The sequence below is a fragment of the Cuculus canorus genome, chromosome 3 (assembly GCF_017976375.1).
Source record: "Cuculus canorus isolate bCucCan1 chromosome 3, bCucCan1.pri, whole genome shotgun sequence".
Taxonomy (NCBI): Eukaryota; Metazoa; Chordata; class Aves; order Cuculiformes; family Cuculidae; genus Cuculus; species Cuculus canorus.
Window position 1 is genome coordinate 105168402 of NC_071403.1, and position 15746 is coordinate 105184147.

The 15746-nt window shown below is 40.0% G+C and overlaps 1 protein-coding gene across 3 annotated transcripts in view; it reads left to right on the top strand.

Moving 5' to 3' along the window:
• PLB1 (phospholipase B1) overlaps nucleotides 1-15746 on the top strand; it is a 93575-nt gene that overhangs the window by 35089 nt on the left and 42740 nt on the right. For 2 of the 3 annotated variants that reach the window (XM_054063971.1, XM_054063973.1), the window contains 12 exons: nucleotides 994-1060; nucleotides 2527-2585; nucleotides 3651-3724; nucleotides 5072-5115; nucleotides 5942-6050; nucleotides 6855-6906; nucleotides 8778-8855; nucleotides 10374-10439; nucleotides 11125-11225; nucleotides 13772-13853; nucleotides 14495-14599; nucleotides 15280-15375. In XM_054063971.1, the coding sequence (XP_053919946.1) occupies nucleotides 994-1060; nucleotides 2527-2585; nucleotides 3651-3724; nucleotides 5072-5115; nucleotides 5942-6050; nucleotides 6855-6906; nucleotides 8778-8855; nucleotides 10374-10439; nucleotides 11125-11225; nucleotides 13772-13853; nucleotides 14495-14599; nucleotides 15280-15375 (933 nt within the window). The remainder of the gene's footprint in view (nucleotides 1-993; nucleotides 1061-2526; nucleotides 2586-3650; nucleotides 3725-5071; nucleotides 5116-5941; nucleotides 6051-6854; nucleotides 6907-8777; nucleotides 8856-10373; nucleotides 10440-11124; nucleotides 11226-13771; nucleotides 13854-14494; nucleotides 14600-15279; nucleotides 15376-15746) is intronic. The other variant, XM_054063972.1, reaches the window with a different exon arrangement.

The following is a 15746-nucleotide window of genomic DNA, read 5'->3' on the forward strand; positions in this document are numbered from 1 at the left end:
TTGCACCACAGTAAAACTGAAGAACCATGGATTTTAATTTTTTTTTTTTATTTTTTTGTGAGGCAATTGCAGATTATTTGTATGGAGATAAGCAGCCATGTTTGTGGTTTTTTTTTTTTTTTAGTCATAATACTCAAATTCTGAGCAGATTTTGGTGCTCGCAGTCAGCTGCAGAGGGACATTTTCATGCCCCAGAACAGTGTCTAGACCACATCTGCACTGGAAATAGCTTGTATGGAAAAGTAACACACATTTGTCCTCTCACTTTAATACAATGCTATCTGCTTTTTAGTTGCTCAGAATGTATAGACCTCTGCAGGGTCTAGGAAAACTCTGTGTGGGGAGCTCCTAAAAGTCCTCACAGAGGCTTGTCCCTGCGGACAGCTGTTCCTTTCCAATCTCTGCGTGGAGCACAATGGGGTTTTTGCTTAGTGGTTGCTTTAATAAAAAGTAAAATGAACAAACAAACAAAACAACAAAAAAATCCCCAAAACCAAACCAACAAAAAACCCAAAAACACACACCTTGCGGGTGTTTCTGTCAGTAGGCTGCAACCCAAAAGTGCCAGGAGGACAAATCCCTGCTGCACGCAGGAAATGCAGGCTCATGTCCTGCTGGCAAAGGTGTGGTTTTGTGCTGGTATATTCCATGGGTGTTCAAGCAGTCTCTTGCAAAGAGATGTGAGCTCACCTAGCTCAAAGTATGGACCCACAAAATGTTGCATAGCTGAACACAGCATGGCAGAGTCTGAAATAACTGGTTCTGCTGGTAGGCAGGAGCTGTGCTGCACTATTATGGATTTTGGAGCAGACTGAGCTCATGTTTGATTTCAAAGGGCAGTTTGTAAGCACAGCCTGAGGACTGACTGAGCTGGGTAAATGTATTTAAAGTATGTGGGAAGTGCATTGCTCTAATACTCTGAGACATGAATGGTTTCTCATGACCAGAGTATTGTGAGTTTACTGTGAAATCTTGCCTCATCTGTCTTTACAGCAGAGGATTTACGGAACCAATATTCCCTGTTTTGACCGTGGTCCTTCTGATACAGTCCCGTTTTCAGGTACAGTTCTTTGCTACTTTATTGTAGAGCTATTTCATTTGATGGTAGAAGGGAAGATAAGAAATGGGTTTGCTTAGAAAAGGTACACTTTTTTTTTTTAAGCAATGTGCTCAGAATCACCTAATTATTTGGGTTGGAAAAGACCCTTAACATGATCGAGTCTAACTGTAAACCTATCATGGCCAAGTCCACTGAACAATGTACCTAAGCAGCATGCATACATATCTTTTAAATACCTCTGAGGATGGTGACTCAACTACTTCCCTAAGTAGCCCTTTGAGTGAAGAAATTTTTCCTAATATCTAGTTTGAACCTCCCCTGGTGCAAGTAGAGGCTATTCCCTCTCATCCTGTCGTCCTATTACTTGGGAGAATAAACCAATACCCACCTCACTACAACCTCCTTTCAGGTAGTTGTAGAGAGCAGTAAGGTCTCCCCTCAGCCTTCTTTTCTCCGGACTAGACTTCCCCAGTTCCCTCAGACACTTCTCGTGAGCCTTATGCTCCAGACCCTTCACCAGATTCTTGTTCTTCTTTGGACACACACCAGCAGCTCAATGTCCTCCTTGGAGTGAGAGTCCCAAACCTGATCACTGTGTTTCAGGTGTGGCCTCATGAGTGCTAGGCATAGGGGGGAGCAAACACAATAAAAAATACTCTGTTGACTGTTTTTTAAGGTCCTTTTTGGAACAACACATGTAGCTGTATAGCAAGATGCAAGTTCTCCCTCAATGGTAGTGAAAGCTTATGCAACTGCATCTTCCATGTACAAAGAAATGACAGTGGAAAAGGCAGGTGGCAGGTGGGTATTTCAGTTGCAGGGAAGATAAAGCTGCGTATTACCCCAGCTCCTTCAGGCAGTGGCCTCAGAGCAGCCTAAGACTTCTCCAGGCACGCATGCCATTCAGGATTTAACAGACTGGGAGTTCCTGAGGGCTGCTAGCAGGTTCCCTCAGGTGGCCTCTTTATAAGTAAGATGTCGTTGTGTACTTTCTCTGAAGAGAAGCTGAATTTGAAATGCAGTTAATTAAGAGAGCCAGAGACTATGGCGAAGAGGCACTTGTCAGTGCAGTCTGGGGTGTAAAAAGCCACAAGAAATCCTATCCTTGGGTGGCTTTTTTCTTATTGTGATGGTCCCAAACTTTCCACACTGTGCTGGCAATGGATCTGTACCTGCTTTTCAGTTTCCACTGGTTAAAAGGAATTTGAATAAGCACAGATGCAAGACTGAAATCTTCGTGCCTCCTTTGTCGCTGTAGCTAATGTCCAGCTGTGGTACCAAGAATCATTTCTGCTTTGATGTCTGTCAATGTCTGCTATTCTGAGCTCATGCTGTCACAAATATTAAAATACTGTCTTTCCATTGCCTTATGTTTATTTTAAGGAAATCTTCTGATAACCATCACAGTTCAAAGTTTTCTTTCTTTCCTACTTCCCTTACATTACTTTTTATTTTTTATTTATTAGTTCATAATTTGAAACCAGCAGATATTCGAGTGATTGCTGCCCTGGGAGATTCACTCACAGTAAGTAAAGATCACTGGATAACCATTGTAAAAGCGAGTGAAGAAAAAGCATAAGGCATTTCTGAATTTTAACCCGAGGAAAAGAACACATAGAGTTACACCCTACTAGGTCACACATATTCTTTTCATACTCCACCTTGTCTGACTGATAATCAGACATGAGTCTGATATAAGTATGCAATTCCCATTTAAAGTCCACAAGAATGCCACGCGATGAAGAACTGCAAGATCAGACTGCACAGCAGAGAAACCATCCTGCTAGATTGGACTTCCAATAATTACTTTTCTTTATTGATTCTAGACATCTCCCAAGGTATTAGTCTTCAAAGATATTAGCAGGCAACATAAATAGAAAGAACAAATTCTGCAGCTAATTCTGTGTGTGTGTGTTGATACGATATATGATATGACAAATACATATCTGATAATACCAAAGCTTATAAAGCCATCGCCACTTATATTAACTAAATATTTGAGTAAAATTGTAATAGATCATCAAGTGTGTTAACTGTAACTTATCTTGAGAATTTTTTTAACACTATTCCTGGATCTATATAAACTTGTTATACCTAGACTGGCTGTGGTTCTCCAATCAGTGACAACTACTTTGCTGCTAATATCATAATTCATGTTTATGTGTTCTGTGCTAATTACAGCATTAAATCTTTGTAGTCTCCTTCCTTGGGTAAACTAGGGAAAAAAAGATGTAAAATCGCTGTACCACTTTTTAATGTGAGGAACATTATAATAAATTATTCATTCAGGACTATTGCTATCTTATTTATTCTTTATGTGAATTTAGAATTACATGAATATTTTGAACATTCTCAAAAATTTTTCCCCACTTTATTTAATCAAGGTGATGATAGAAGAGGGTAATTCACTGGAGCAGTTAAAATACCCTCAGCCTTTGATGCTCTTGAGAACAAGGATCTGTTATATTTTGGGAAGATGACGTAGCTTGCTTTATTAATATACTCTTTAATTATTTTCACTGAGATCAGACAGAGAACTAGTTGCTGAAGCACTTCTTATTTTGAAGGTGAACTCCTCTTCTGTTTCCAGGCAGGTAATGGGGCAGCATCCAAACCCCATGATGTCCTGGATGTCCTGACTCAATACCGAGGTGTTTCTTGGAGGTGAGTCCCAGAAATTTCCTGCCCCTAGTGAGAGGGTTTTTTGGGGTTTTGATATGTATAGTGGATTTTGTAGCAAACAAAGGCTTGTGGTGGGTGAATTTTACTTTGATTTGCATGGTTGTGCTATTGCTCCTGATAAAACACTCAAACTAGTATCTATCTGGAGTATGATGTAGCATAGCTGGAATAGGCCTGGATATGTACATGAAAAAAGGGTCCTTTTTAAGATAGTCCTCTTCTCCTCTCATGGTAGTAGCTAATTGCAAAGGGGACTTCAAGAGCCCAGTGACGTCGCAGCACTTGCATATTCTGCATTTCTGTCCCTCGTCTTTCTTTTATCCTGCCTGCTCTCCCTTACTGTGGCCCATGTCGTCCATTTGTCTCTTAAAATCAGTGATCTACGAAAAGTCAGACTGGGATCTTTTTTGATGCTGCTCTTTCAGACGCATTGTCTGTTTCTTTGACCTTTTCTCAGTATTGCTTAGAACATGCAGAACAGTTTATCGATTGAGTCGGTACAGATATTTACATATGCAGCATTTTATTAAACAGGTCAAAAAGCCTCTCTGAAGAAAGGCAATCATGTCATTTATTGTTCTGCAACCATACTGTTTAACACCAAACCTGTCAGGCTGATCTTCTGTTCAACATTTGTTACCCATCTGAGCCACTGCATCTATGTAGGAGGTTTAAATGGGTACTATAGCAATTAAAAATACTCTATTCCAAATTAAAGGGATGTTGTAGAGGCGTTGAAAGTCCAGCTTTTTAGATTTTGGTCTTTAATAATGTTCTACTGACATTTAGACCGAAAACTATGCTAGCGTTCTCCACAGCATGAAGAAGGGTAACAAGAACTCAGACAGATGGTGAATTTTACCAGTCTAGTAGTACTCTTCCAATTGAGTGAGATGGAGGGGAAAGGTATTGAATATACTATCTCTCTGAAATATCTTCTTTTAGAACTTGTTGTTATGGATACAAGGATTTGTTAACTAAAAATGGAAGTAATAAATATTATAATAGGGATGATAGCAAAGATGGCAGCTTTGAAAAATTCTCATTTCTTTCAGCTAGGTTTGAACATATGCCAAAACACATGAAAGAACTGAAAGAGTGGGTTAGTGTACAGGGCTTTTAATGTAATTATTATGATTGTGACAGAGTGTCTACTTTCTTGACCCCGTTGGTATGCACACAAAGAGGTTGCTTTGACTTAGTACAACCACCAGAGATCTTGCTGTGTACACGCGTAGAAAACCCATAAGGGGGAGCTCTCATACTTAATCCACTGCCTTACTCTATCATGTCTTGGAACTTTTTTTTCTTGTTCTTTCTTTTTAACAGTATTGGAGGCAATGAAAACATAAGCACAGTCACGACATTAGCAAGTAAGTGCTCTTTTCCATAAACTTGATAAATATCTGGAGCTGTTTATTAAAACAGGTGTTGTTATAAAAGAAGACATAAAGAAAGATTTACAGTTTGTAGCATGACAGAACAAATCCCTTTATATTCAGTGTCCAGTGCTGAGTAAAAGTTGCATAACAGCCAGGCTGTAGTTTGCTATGCATGATTTAACTGTATATTTTGTAATTCCTAGGGATCTGATTGTTTCAGTGTTCTTCTCTTGGTTAGAGCTCTGTCCAAAATATGCTGAATGGATCAAAGATCTTAGACTGTAGACTTAAATAAACTATTTTGACTGTGTGGGAAAGATGGTTTAGGTAGGAGCAGAATCATGTTACAAGATCAGATTTTACATGCTTTTTAGAGGTCAGAATATTTTAGATCTGGCGTGATTTGATTTATAACCTAAGATCTAGAAGACAATCGTAGGTGTTTGAAGTTAATACATCTGGGGAAATTAGGCTAAAAGATTTGATTCCAACCCATCTGCATTGAGACTATGACAGCATGAGAGTCTCCTGCCAGAATGTAGTGTTACTGAGCCTCACTTACCAGGCAAAATGGCATTGCTAGCCAAGGTGATCGTTAGGTCATGAGATATCTGGATTTGTGAAATTCAGAAATCTTGAAGGCAAGTAAATAGTTGTATGGTGACAAATCTCCACGTATGCTATACATAAAGGTTAATTTTTGATAGGTATCTCTTAAATCTTTTTTTAATGGTCTTTTACTAAGGTCTAATCTTAATAACCTCATCTGTTACCTGCTGAAGTAAGCAGCTTTTTAGGGTGCTATCTTTTTCTGCAGACATTCTTCGTGAGTTCAACCCATCTCTGATAGGGTATTCTATTGGCACTGGAAAGGAGACGACAGATAATGCTGCACTCAACCAAGCTGTGGCAGGCAGTCATGCAGAGTAAGTGGATAACTCTTTTAATTTTTATAGAAAGTTGATTTTTTTCTTTAAAACTTAGTTCTAGCTAAAAAGGGCCCGAACCCTGGACTTCAGCAGGATTGCAGTAAGACTGATAGGCAAGCCAAAAAGTATTTCTTTAGCCCATCTCTAGCCTGAAGGCCAAGAAAGGTAGGGGAGACTTCGCAAGGTTTCTGATCTATGTCAAGTAAATTAGCAGCACAAGCAATTCTTTCTCTAGAATTTTCAACCAAGAAGCCCGAAGTACTTTAAAAGCCCTACTTAAAAAGCTTTGCCTCCCTGTTGTGAGGCAGAGAAAAAATACTCCCATTTTATTGGAGGTGTATTCAAACTCTCTTGTCAGCACAACCAAGAGTATGTGTAGCGAAACTAAAACAGAGAAAATTGTGAATTGTTTACAGTCAGTTTGTGGCAGAGCTGGAAATTACCTGGAGACTCCTATACTCAGTCTTCAGTGACATTCATATTGTACCTTTTTGTCTTGGGAACACTTCTTGTGAGACATGCCTCAGTGGCTTGATACATGCAGGGATGCTTCAGTGATACATGTCTCAATACCATCTGTCTGATGTTCTGAAGGAGCAAAATGCTTTTATTTCTTGGTGGCTTAGACTTTTTTCAATATCATACCACTCAGTCATTGAAAGCTGGACTGTCCCAGGTTTCTTAAACCATTATGTGAGGGAATTCCATTAATCAGCTCCCCTCTTTTCCTTGCTGCCTATGCAGGATCCCTTTTTTGTTTATTATTTTACTTTTATGATTTTATTTTTCTTTTATTTTTAGGGATGTTCCTGCACAGGTTAGAAGACTGGTGAATCTAATGAAGAATGATACTGTGAGTTTGATATGTCATTAATAACTTTAGAAAGTTATGTGACATCGTTGGTTTCTAACAGACCCAATAGCAAATGACAAGTATTAGAGCTATGTGTACAGCAGTTTATCACATAATAGTCCCCAGTTCAGAGTGTGAGTCAGTACAAAATAATCTATAGAAGTGTCTTAAATGCCTTTGTATCAGTATGTGATAGTTACTATCAAGCCCAGATAATTGTAGCCTTTGTGCTGTTTCTTCCCCTTCCAATCTATTTTACTCTGTAATGTAATAGAACGTTTTCTCTGCTAAGATTTTGTTGTCGTACTATTAATTATATTGTAAGCATATGATTTTGGCAGCAGTAATGATAAGTGCTAGGATGTCGAGGGTAAGCTTTACATGTGGCGAATCACATGGAGTGACCATTTTTCTTTAAAAAAACAATTTAGTCCTTTCCTTCACTTAGTCATCAGCTCATTTGGCTTACATGTTTGTTGTTAGGAATTATTTGATTAATGGTCTGTAAAACACATATTAGGCTAAAAGTTTGTTGCGTAATTTTCAGCTCGATTACCAGTTCGTATGCTGGCTATTTGTAATTTGACAAATGTGCTATGCAATTAGTGACCTATGTTACATAATATCATTTTGTCTTTCCAGTTGTGCATTTGGAAAGCAGCCAAAAAGCCTTCAAGATAACTGTGTGTGCATGTCTAGTATAAATACTCTGGTGAATACGTGTTGGCAAAAATATTTGCAGTACCTTCCTTTTTGATTCATGTTCTTGTAAACAAAATTTGACTCTCATGGCTGCATCTTAAATGAGATTAGAAGAGATAGCTGTTAACAATGAATTCATTGTTGGTTGGATTCGTTTCATTCGAACTATGCAAGTCTTCTAAGTACAATTCTGTCATATTTATCAGCTTGGAAACATCACACAACAGAAATGAATGCTGTGAATGCTTTTTTTTTTAACTGACAAACTTCTTTTATTTAACTAATAAACTTCTTTCTAACTAGAAAGCTCCTTTTTTTTTCTCATCTTAAAACATGTTTTTTAGTGCAGAAGGAAACTTTTCATGTCGTTTTATTTGGATAAGTACATTTTAGACCAAACCTACTGAAGACTATGTTTACCAGCTGGGATATTGCCTTCTGCCTTTGAAGATAGATGTTTTTAAACCACTTGAGGCTGATATAATATTGCTGCTTTTCTTAGTGGTGTTTTGCACAAAAGTTGATGTGTTAAGTTAGAGTACAACATCAGCTACACAGTACTAAGCATACCTGAATCTTTCCTCAAAGCTAGGAAGGTGTGTGTTTACTGAAGTATAATTACCTTGCATTAGCTAGGCCTTTGCAAAATCCTACCGGGGAAAAAGTGCTGTAATTTTTTACCAGTATTGTTAGACAGAGTTAATATTGCCCCTCTATTCTTTGCAGTTTGTCTCACAGCAAGATTGAAATGTATTGCCCTCCAGGGTTTTCCAGCAGGAGAGCTGCATTATTTATGACACTGCAGAACACATACCATCATTTTTGCAATGAACGTATATTTCTAGAACTGCAGGAGTTGCACAGTATATATGCAAGATATTACTAAGAAAAGCATACAGATGGATTTTGAGCAATAGTTTTCTGAAGGAAGTAATTTTATGTGATACTACTGGTATTGTAAGCCTTATTTAGATCTTAGTTGTTTCTACACCTTCAGTCATAACACCAAAATAATTGTTGTGGATGCTTAGAGAACTGCAGCCAGGCATTGTGAGAAATGTTAAATTTCTGTTTAGTACGTTGCCTGCTGCACTTCCCCCCCCCCACCCCCCCCCCCCTTTCTTTGGTATTTAATTAGTAACTTTCATTCCATCTCCTTCTGTATGCAGCGAATAAATATGACTGACTGGAAGCTCATAACACTTTTCATAGGAGGAAATGACCTATGCGAATTCTGCAACAATCCAGTAAGTCCCCCGCTGCCTGCAGCGTGAACTGGGCCAGCCTGGGCATAGGGGCTCTATGCATTGCAGTGGGCGAGAAAGCAAAACTCAGTAGGGAAGGCCAAAATAAAGTACGTCATATCTGTGCAGCTCTGGAATGTAACTGCACTGAGACCTTCAGGTCATTCAACCTGACGTTATGATAAATGAAGTTATAACTTTAGAATACATATAAATTACATAATTGTGGCTACTTTGCTTTGCTGTTAGCTAAGATAACTTTATCTAGCCACTTTACCACTTGTAGATAAAAGGTCAAGGGTTTTTGCTCTTCTCTACCTTGTGCACAGTCACGCTCCTAAGCCTCACTCAGTGCTCTCTTATCAGTTTCAGTGCTACAGCAATGGTTCTACCCACAGCTCATGCTGATGCAGTTATATTATATACATATACAACATCATATATATATATATATACACACACATACCGTGTATAGCCTTCAGTGTGTTTGAGTATAGAGGAGTTGAAAGACTGTGGCAGACTCCTCACATAGTGATGAGTGTTACCAACTTAGAAGCAGCAGTGCACATACTTTTAATTCTGCGTGATTAATTTCAGATCAGAAAAAACAGCAAAGCAGCACAATAAGATGGTTATAAAACAAGCAAGGAGCAAGTTAATCATTCCTAACTTCTGCTTCTGACCCAGGCAGAAAACGGCAGTCACACATGAGCGTCAGTGGAAAGGAGATAACACATCTGCATCCAAAGATTCCAATGATACTTGCTTTATGTTGCACAGCTACAAGTAGTGCCAACTGCAATGCTATTGTGAACTGTGATTTAGGAAATGAATAAGGGAAGTGAGCTGTCTAGTCTTGTGGAGCAAGCCAGTGGGGCTGTCAATGAACTTCTGCTTGAAATTAAATCAAAGAGAATTAAGGCTGAAAATAAGAGAAACGTTTCTCATAGGAAAGTTTATTTGACTGTTGAATAGTTCCACAAGTGAAGAAATAAAGATTTGATTACTAAAGATGATTAAACTAGAGGGCTTAAACTACTCAAACAGAACAGGGAAATTTTGTCACTGAGGCAAGTGTGTAAGGTGATTTCCTTCCCAGATAAACATCCAAACTTTGGTGGTTATTATATGTGGCAGGTAAGGAGCACATGGGAGGTGTGCTGCTAGTATTCCGTGCAGCAGAAATAAACTTACTTTTACACAAACTGAGCTCTCCCAAAGACACTCCTTGTTAGTGAGGTGTTAGCCGTGCTTTTAAGACTGGCTCAAGCGAGTCTGGGGAAGGAGGATGTTGTGATGTCTGATAATGTCTGCTGAATTTGTTCCCTCACTGGTATCCAGTGGCCACAGTGAGACATCTATGACAGGAAAGAAGAAAAGCAGAGACAGGACAGTTTTGCCTAACACTCAAGGTCAAGAGTAACAAACATGAATACTGCAGTGAGAAACTCCAGCTAGTCAGTGTTGTGCCTGCTTGACTAAACAGATTAACAATAGAATTCAACCCTCTTGGTCCAACAGGTACAATATTCTCCTGAAAACTACACCTACAACCTACAAACAGCTTTGGACATACTTCACAGAGAGGTAACGCAAGCTTTTCTAGTATGCGGGAGTGGGGATTGCGTTCTGCTTGTAAAGCAGCCACCGCTTTCATCTGCAGAGAACAGCTGTATGCAGAGATGCTCATAGGAAAATTTGTTAGAGGCAGAAAGGGCTGAAGCATTTTACTTGAAGGAATAAGGATGTGCTCAGTTCTAGCTGATGTGCTGCAGACAGCTTAAAACGTATTGTAAGAAACTTGAATAAACATATGATATTCTATAGCTAGAAAATCCATTGCTTTTACATTATACTGCAAATAAATACATTTCTGTGGTCATTGAGAGAAAGATTCTGTTATTCCAGATGAAGGTGAGGATGATGAAAGTACTCAAAGAGTTAGCAGGTGTGAGCAGAGTGAGACATGCTGAAACCTATAACAACTTGTTTGGGCCTTTTTGAAGCCACCATTTTCAAATGACCAGCCATCAGTATTTAAAAAGGAACTAGGTAGCACAGCCAGGCACTGTAATTCAGTATTGGAGGTGTAGAGGATTAATTACTGAAAAGTGCTTTGAACACCTCTGTTATAAATAATGAATATATTTATCTTCATATCTATAAGTATAAATAGAGTCAGCAGACATAAGGTCTGCTGTGGCTGTGCAGGGGCAAAGATGGCACTCTGTATTCCAGGACTTGACTATGCGTTTGCTTATTTTCTTGGCAGGTTCCACGGGCATTTGTGAACCTGGTGACAGTGATTTCCATAACAAGCCTCCGGGAGCTGTACACATCAGAAAGTAATAGCTGTCCAAAGCTGCTTATGAGGTTTGAAGATGATTTATGTTACAGCTCTCACTGTTGCTCAAAGAAAGCTGCAAGTTCTTCTCAGGAAACTTTTTTCTTCTTAGAGAAAAGGTTCTAGTATTTCAGACCACTAATCACATTCCTCTGTGTATGCACGTGTACCTACACATTGATTTCAACACAGAATTTAGAAATACCTGTTTGTCTGTCACTGTCTCTGTGTCTGAGCCCTGCTGTTACCACTTCTAGTGGAGGTGACATTTCAATGGTTCATCACTTATGCTGCAAGGGAGCCCAAGCAGAGTAGAAAGAATTCAGCTGTGCGGTCTTTGGGCAAAGACAGAGAAGAGATTAAGACACAAGGTTTTCTTAGCTGATCATTTTAATCTAGTTTATTTACAGATTTACCTTTCTGCAGTCTTAAAACTCTCTGTACTGTACCCAGCTGCCTCATTAAAACATCTGCTTTGAATCCCTCCTGCTGGATCCATTCAGCTGCGATAGACTCGGTAGCTGCCGACAGGAGAACTGTGGACACCTGTAGGGTGCGGTGAAAGAAGGTGGTCTTACAGCAGGAACGTAGATGCCACCATCTTGCTTTGATTTAAAGACTGTCTGGTGGCTGTCAGTGGAAAACAAGCTTTTAAACTTGGAGTCCTTGTGCTTCTGATAATCAATTGTAATTTTTTTCTCTTATCAAAGGTTACTGGATAGAGCACACTTGTAACTCAAGACTGTAATCATCAGACAAGGATAGCTAGTGGAGCCTTTAAGATTAGATTATCTCAAGGCACTTGCAACCTTTTCCCGTCATTTCACGTGCCATGCTGAATTTAACATTTGCCCGTCTGGAAGCAAGCCAAGTTTACATGATACTAAGCAGGCCCTGGGTAGAATAATAAACGTGATGCTACTGATTCAAAGAAGGAACTGAAGGAGACTTTTGACCTTGAAAGCTTGTATCTTTTTTTCTGAGAGAAAGTAGCAAATAACCTATAAAGACTTTACATCTCCACTAATACTGCCTTGCTTAGGTTACTGAAACCATCCTGAAAATAAAATTTGCATTTGTATTGCCTTTAATATAGATGTACTGCAGAAGTAAAATCTTGTCTTAATGTGGAGCAACTAACAAGAGTTTGGAAGTAGAGGTCTGTGTACACTTCCACGTATCAACTGCATCTCTGTAGTAGGTATTTCTCTAAGAGCTCTCTCAGGGATGCTTTACTATGTGCACATGGCCAGAGTTTTACAAGAAGTTGCCTTTTCTCATTTGGATTTCTCAAGTGATAATGAGGTGTGTCCAGGAAGGAGAAGAATCAGAAACAAAAATTTGTATGTCAGGAAGAGATATAGAGGTGGCCAACATTAATTCACAAAAACTTGAAATAGCTCATACTGGAATGGCTCTCTAAGGATGGAGATTCCAGCATCAATCTTGGTGTCTCGTTTGGTGCTCTACCATCCTCCATGTGAAATGTCCTGCAAATTGTGACCCTCTCAGTTGATTAGGGTAAACTTCCTGTCTTGAAGGTTATTTGCATAGTTCTGTTAAAACAAGCCATGTTGTGCAGATGTGTTTGTGGTGGGTTGGCCCCAGGTGGCAGCCAAACACCCACACAGTCCGTTATTCACACCACCCCAGCAGCACAGGGGAGAAAACTAGATAAATATGCACAAGAAAATTTATGAGACAAAATAAAGACGGGGAAATCACTTACCAAGAACCATCAAGGCAAAACAGGCTTGACTTGGGGAACTTAACTAAATTTATTGCCCATTAGCATGAATGTTATTACTACTTCAGGTACTGGGAAACAAACAAAAAAAAAAAAAAACGTTAAACTCGTAAAGCACCTATTCTCCCTCATTCCCAGGCTCAGCTTCACTTGAAGCAACTCTCCCTGCCAACTTGTTACTGCCACAGGGTCCCCTCAGTCCCTTCACTGAGGCAGTGAGTCGTGCATTTGGTAAGGGTCTGGATGTAGTCGTATCTCTCTGCCACTCCTTCCTTCTCACTCTTATCCTGTGCTCTGGCATGAGTCCTTCAGATCTGTGCCTGCTCCAGCATGGGCTCATCCACAGGCTGCAGTCCCTTGAAGGAAGTCCCTGCTCTGCCATAGAGCACCTCTTCTTCCTTGTTCCCACTGTTATTCTCTCCTCCTCTCCTCCTCTGGTGTATTGTGCTCTTTCTTAAATAAACCACCACCTTGGCTGCCTTGTGGTGGGCCCGTTAGAGCCATCTGGAACCAGCTGTGTCAGGCACAGGTAGCCCTGAACTTTCCTCACAGATGTCACTCCTCCTGCCAAAATTTTGGCAACCAGTACAGTTTTTAGCTTGCATGGGTCCTTTTCATCACTTAAAGCTCATGAATTTATCCCAAATAAACATGTTTTCTGCTCAAGAAGCAGGTCTGTGCAGGAACTCAGAGATGGGATCTAATGCTTCCCTTGAGCAGACTTTCAGAGAAATCCCTCTTGGCAAAGCTTTCGACCCTGCAGCTTTTTAGCTTGAGAACAAGAGCAAAAAGAGGAGCAGATCTCAGTGCCATGTTCTTATCCCACAGGCTCCTGTGCCCTTGTGTTCTAAACATTAAGGACAATTCTACTGAGTTAAAGAAGTTGATCTACTTTAACAGAAGGTATCAGGTAAGGCACATGGCATTTGTTACATCCTTAATGTCATCTTCCTGTTGATTGAGGGACCACAGAATGGCTAATATTTGGAGGTGGAAAACAGTTCCCACTCATTTTAATGATTTATTTGTAGCTGTGATTTGAGAAACAAAGGTGAAGGGGGAGATGAGAGTAGGCTCAAGATCTTTACAACTCTGATTAATGAAAACAAAACAGATAAGGAAAAAAAACTTGTTAAAGAGCTGTAGAAAGTAGAGTGTGTCAGCCAGCCAGCAGTTTTTTTGATCACTTATCTCATTAAAGATCAGATGAAGTCAAAGAACATTATAACTCAGGAACAAACTTCAGGCATGGGATGTCAGCCAAACAAAAAATGCCTCAGTCGTTGTGGAAAAACATGTTTTTGACAGAAGATCTAATTGCTGAGGAGGTTGCCTGCCTGTGTCAGTCAGGAAGCCATCCCCAAGAAGCCCAGGACACATGTCTCAAAAAGATTGCTGTGTTGGCTGCTTGGCATGAGCTGGAAATCACAGCCACGCCTAGGTTTCTGCACTAGGGAACAGGAACCTCTGGGTGAGATGTAAATGAACAGAGGGACGCCTCAAGCTGAACATAGAAAAAGCAGCTGTGACAACTTTTCTTCAACTCTTTAGGAGAGAACCCATCAATTAGTGGAAAGTGGAAGGTATGATACTACAGATGATTTCACAGTGGTTATGCAGCCATTTCTGACGAATGTGAAGATGCCAAAAACACAGGTAAAAGCAACCAAAAACCCCCAACCCTATGTTAAATCCTGGTGCAATTCCACTGACTTGTCGTAATTATCTTGGCTGTAAATGTTACCAGCAGTTTTCTGGCTTAATAATTATTTTATTCAGTAGCATTAACATCCAAAATTTCAGAAAATGCTTATGTAAAAACTTAGAGATAATGGGCAACAGAACACAGACCTTGAAATCAAGATTTTGGACACTGACTCCACTCCACTGCAGTCAGACAACAATGCGGTAGATACTTAGTTCAAAGTCTTAAGAGAGCACTTGCCCTATATCCTAAATGCTTCACAAAGTCCCTTCAGTACTTTGGTAAATTACTTTTAGTCTGAAAATCCATGTGCTTCAAAAGACTATAATGTGTGAATCTCCAGGGAAATAAAGAATACAATCAATATCTGTGCCCAGGTATTCTGTACTCAGAGTCATAATGGTGTGCATCCCTTGCTACTTTGGAAATCCTATATTAAAATACTTTAAAAGGCTACTTAGTTCTGAGTTACTAACGTTCTCTGGCCCGGTTTAATTCTCTTGGCCTCAGAGGCCTTTGCAACTACTTTGATTAGAAGTCACCTGGGGTATCTTGCTGGAAGAGAGAGAAGATAAGGCACAGCTTGTTGCACATTTACTGCCTCTATGACAGCACCCATCTCGTTCTCTAGGAAGGGTTGCCGGATAGTTCATATTTTGCTCCAGACTGCTTCCACTTCAGCCAGAAGTCTCACTCCCAAGCTGCACGTGCTTTGTGGAACAACATGGTAAGATTTTTAAAAGTTTCATCGGTCACATCTTGTTGGCTCCATCCTGCCAAAAAAAAAAAAACCCTAGGGAGCTACTATTGTAGCTAGTCCTATGGCTTCTGTACCATTAAGCATGCTCACGTTGATCGCTCTTTTGCCTTGTAGAAGAAGGTCACTTGAACTGTCAAAGCAGTCATATCAAACCAGTAAATCTCAGGGGTGTTGAATTTATCTCAGGGAGATGCTGCCTGCCTGGCCTGCGGACCATCAGGCCACGTGAACGGTGTAAGGGGATTAGCATCTTCAGCGTGCAAAGTGGCAGTGCACAGCAGCAGCTGCCAGCATGGGTGCCGTGCACTGCAGTTGTCTTGCTGTGCTGCAGAGGTGGT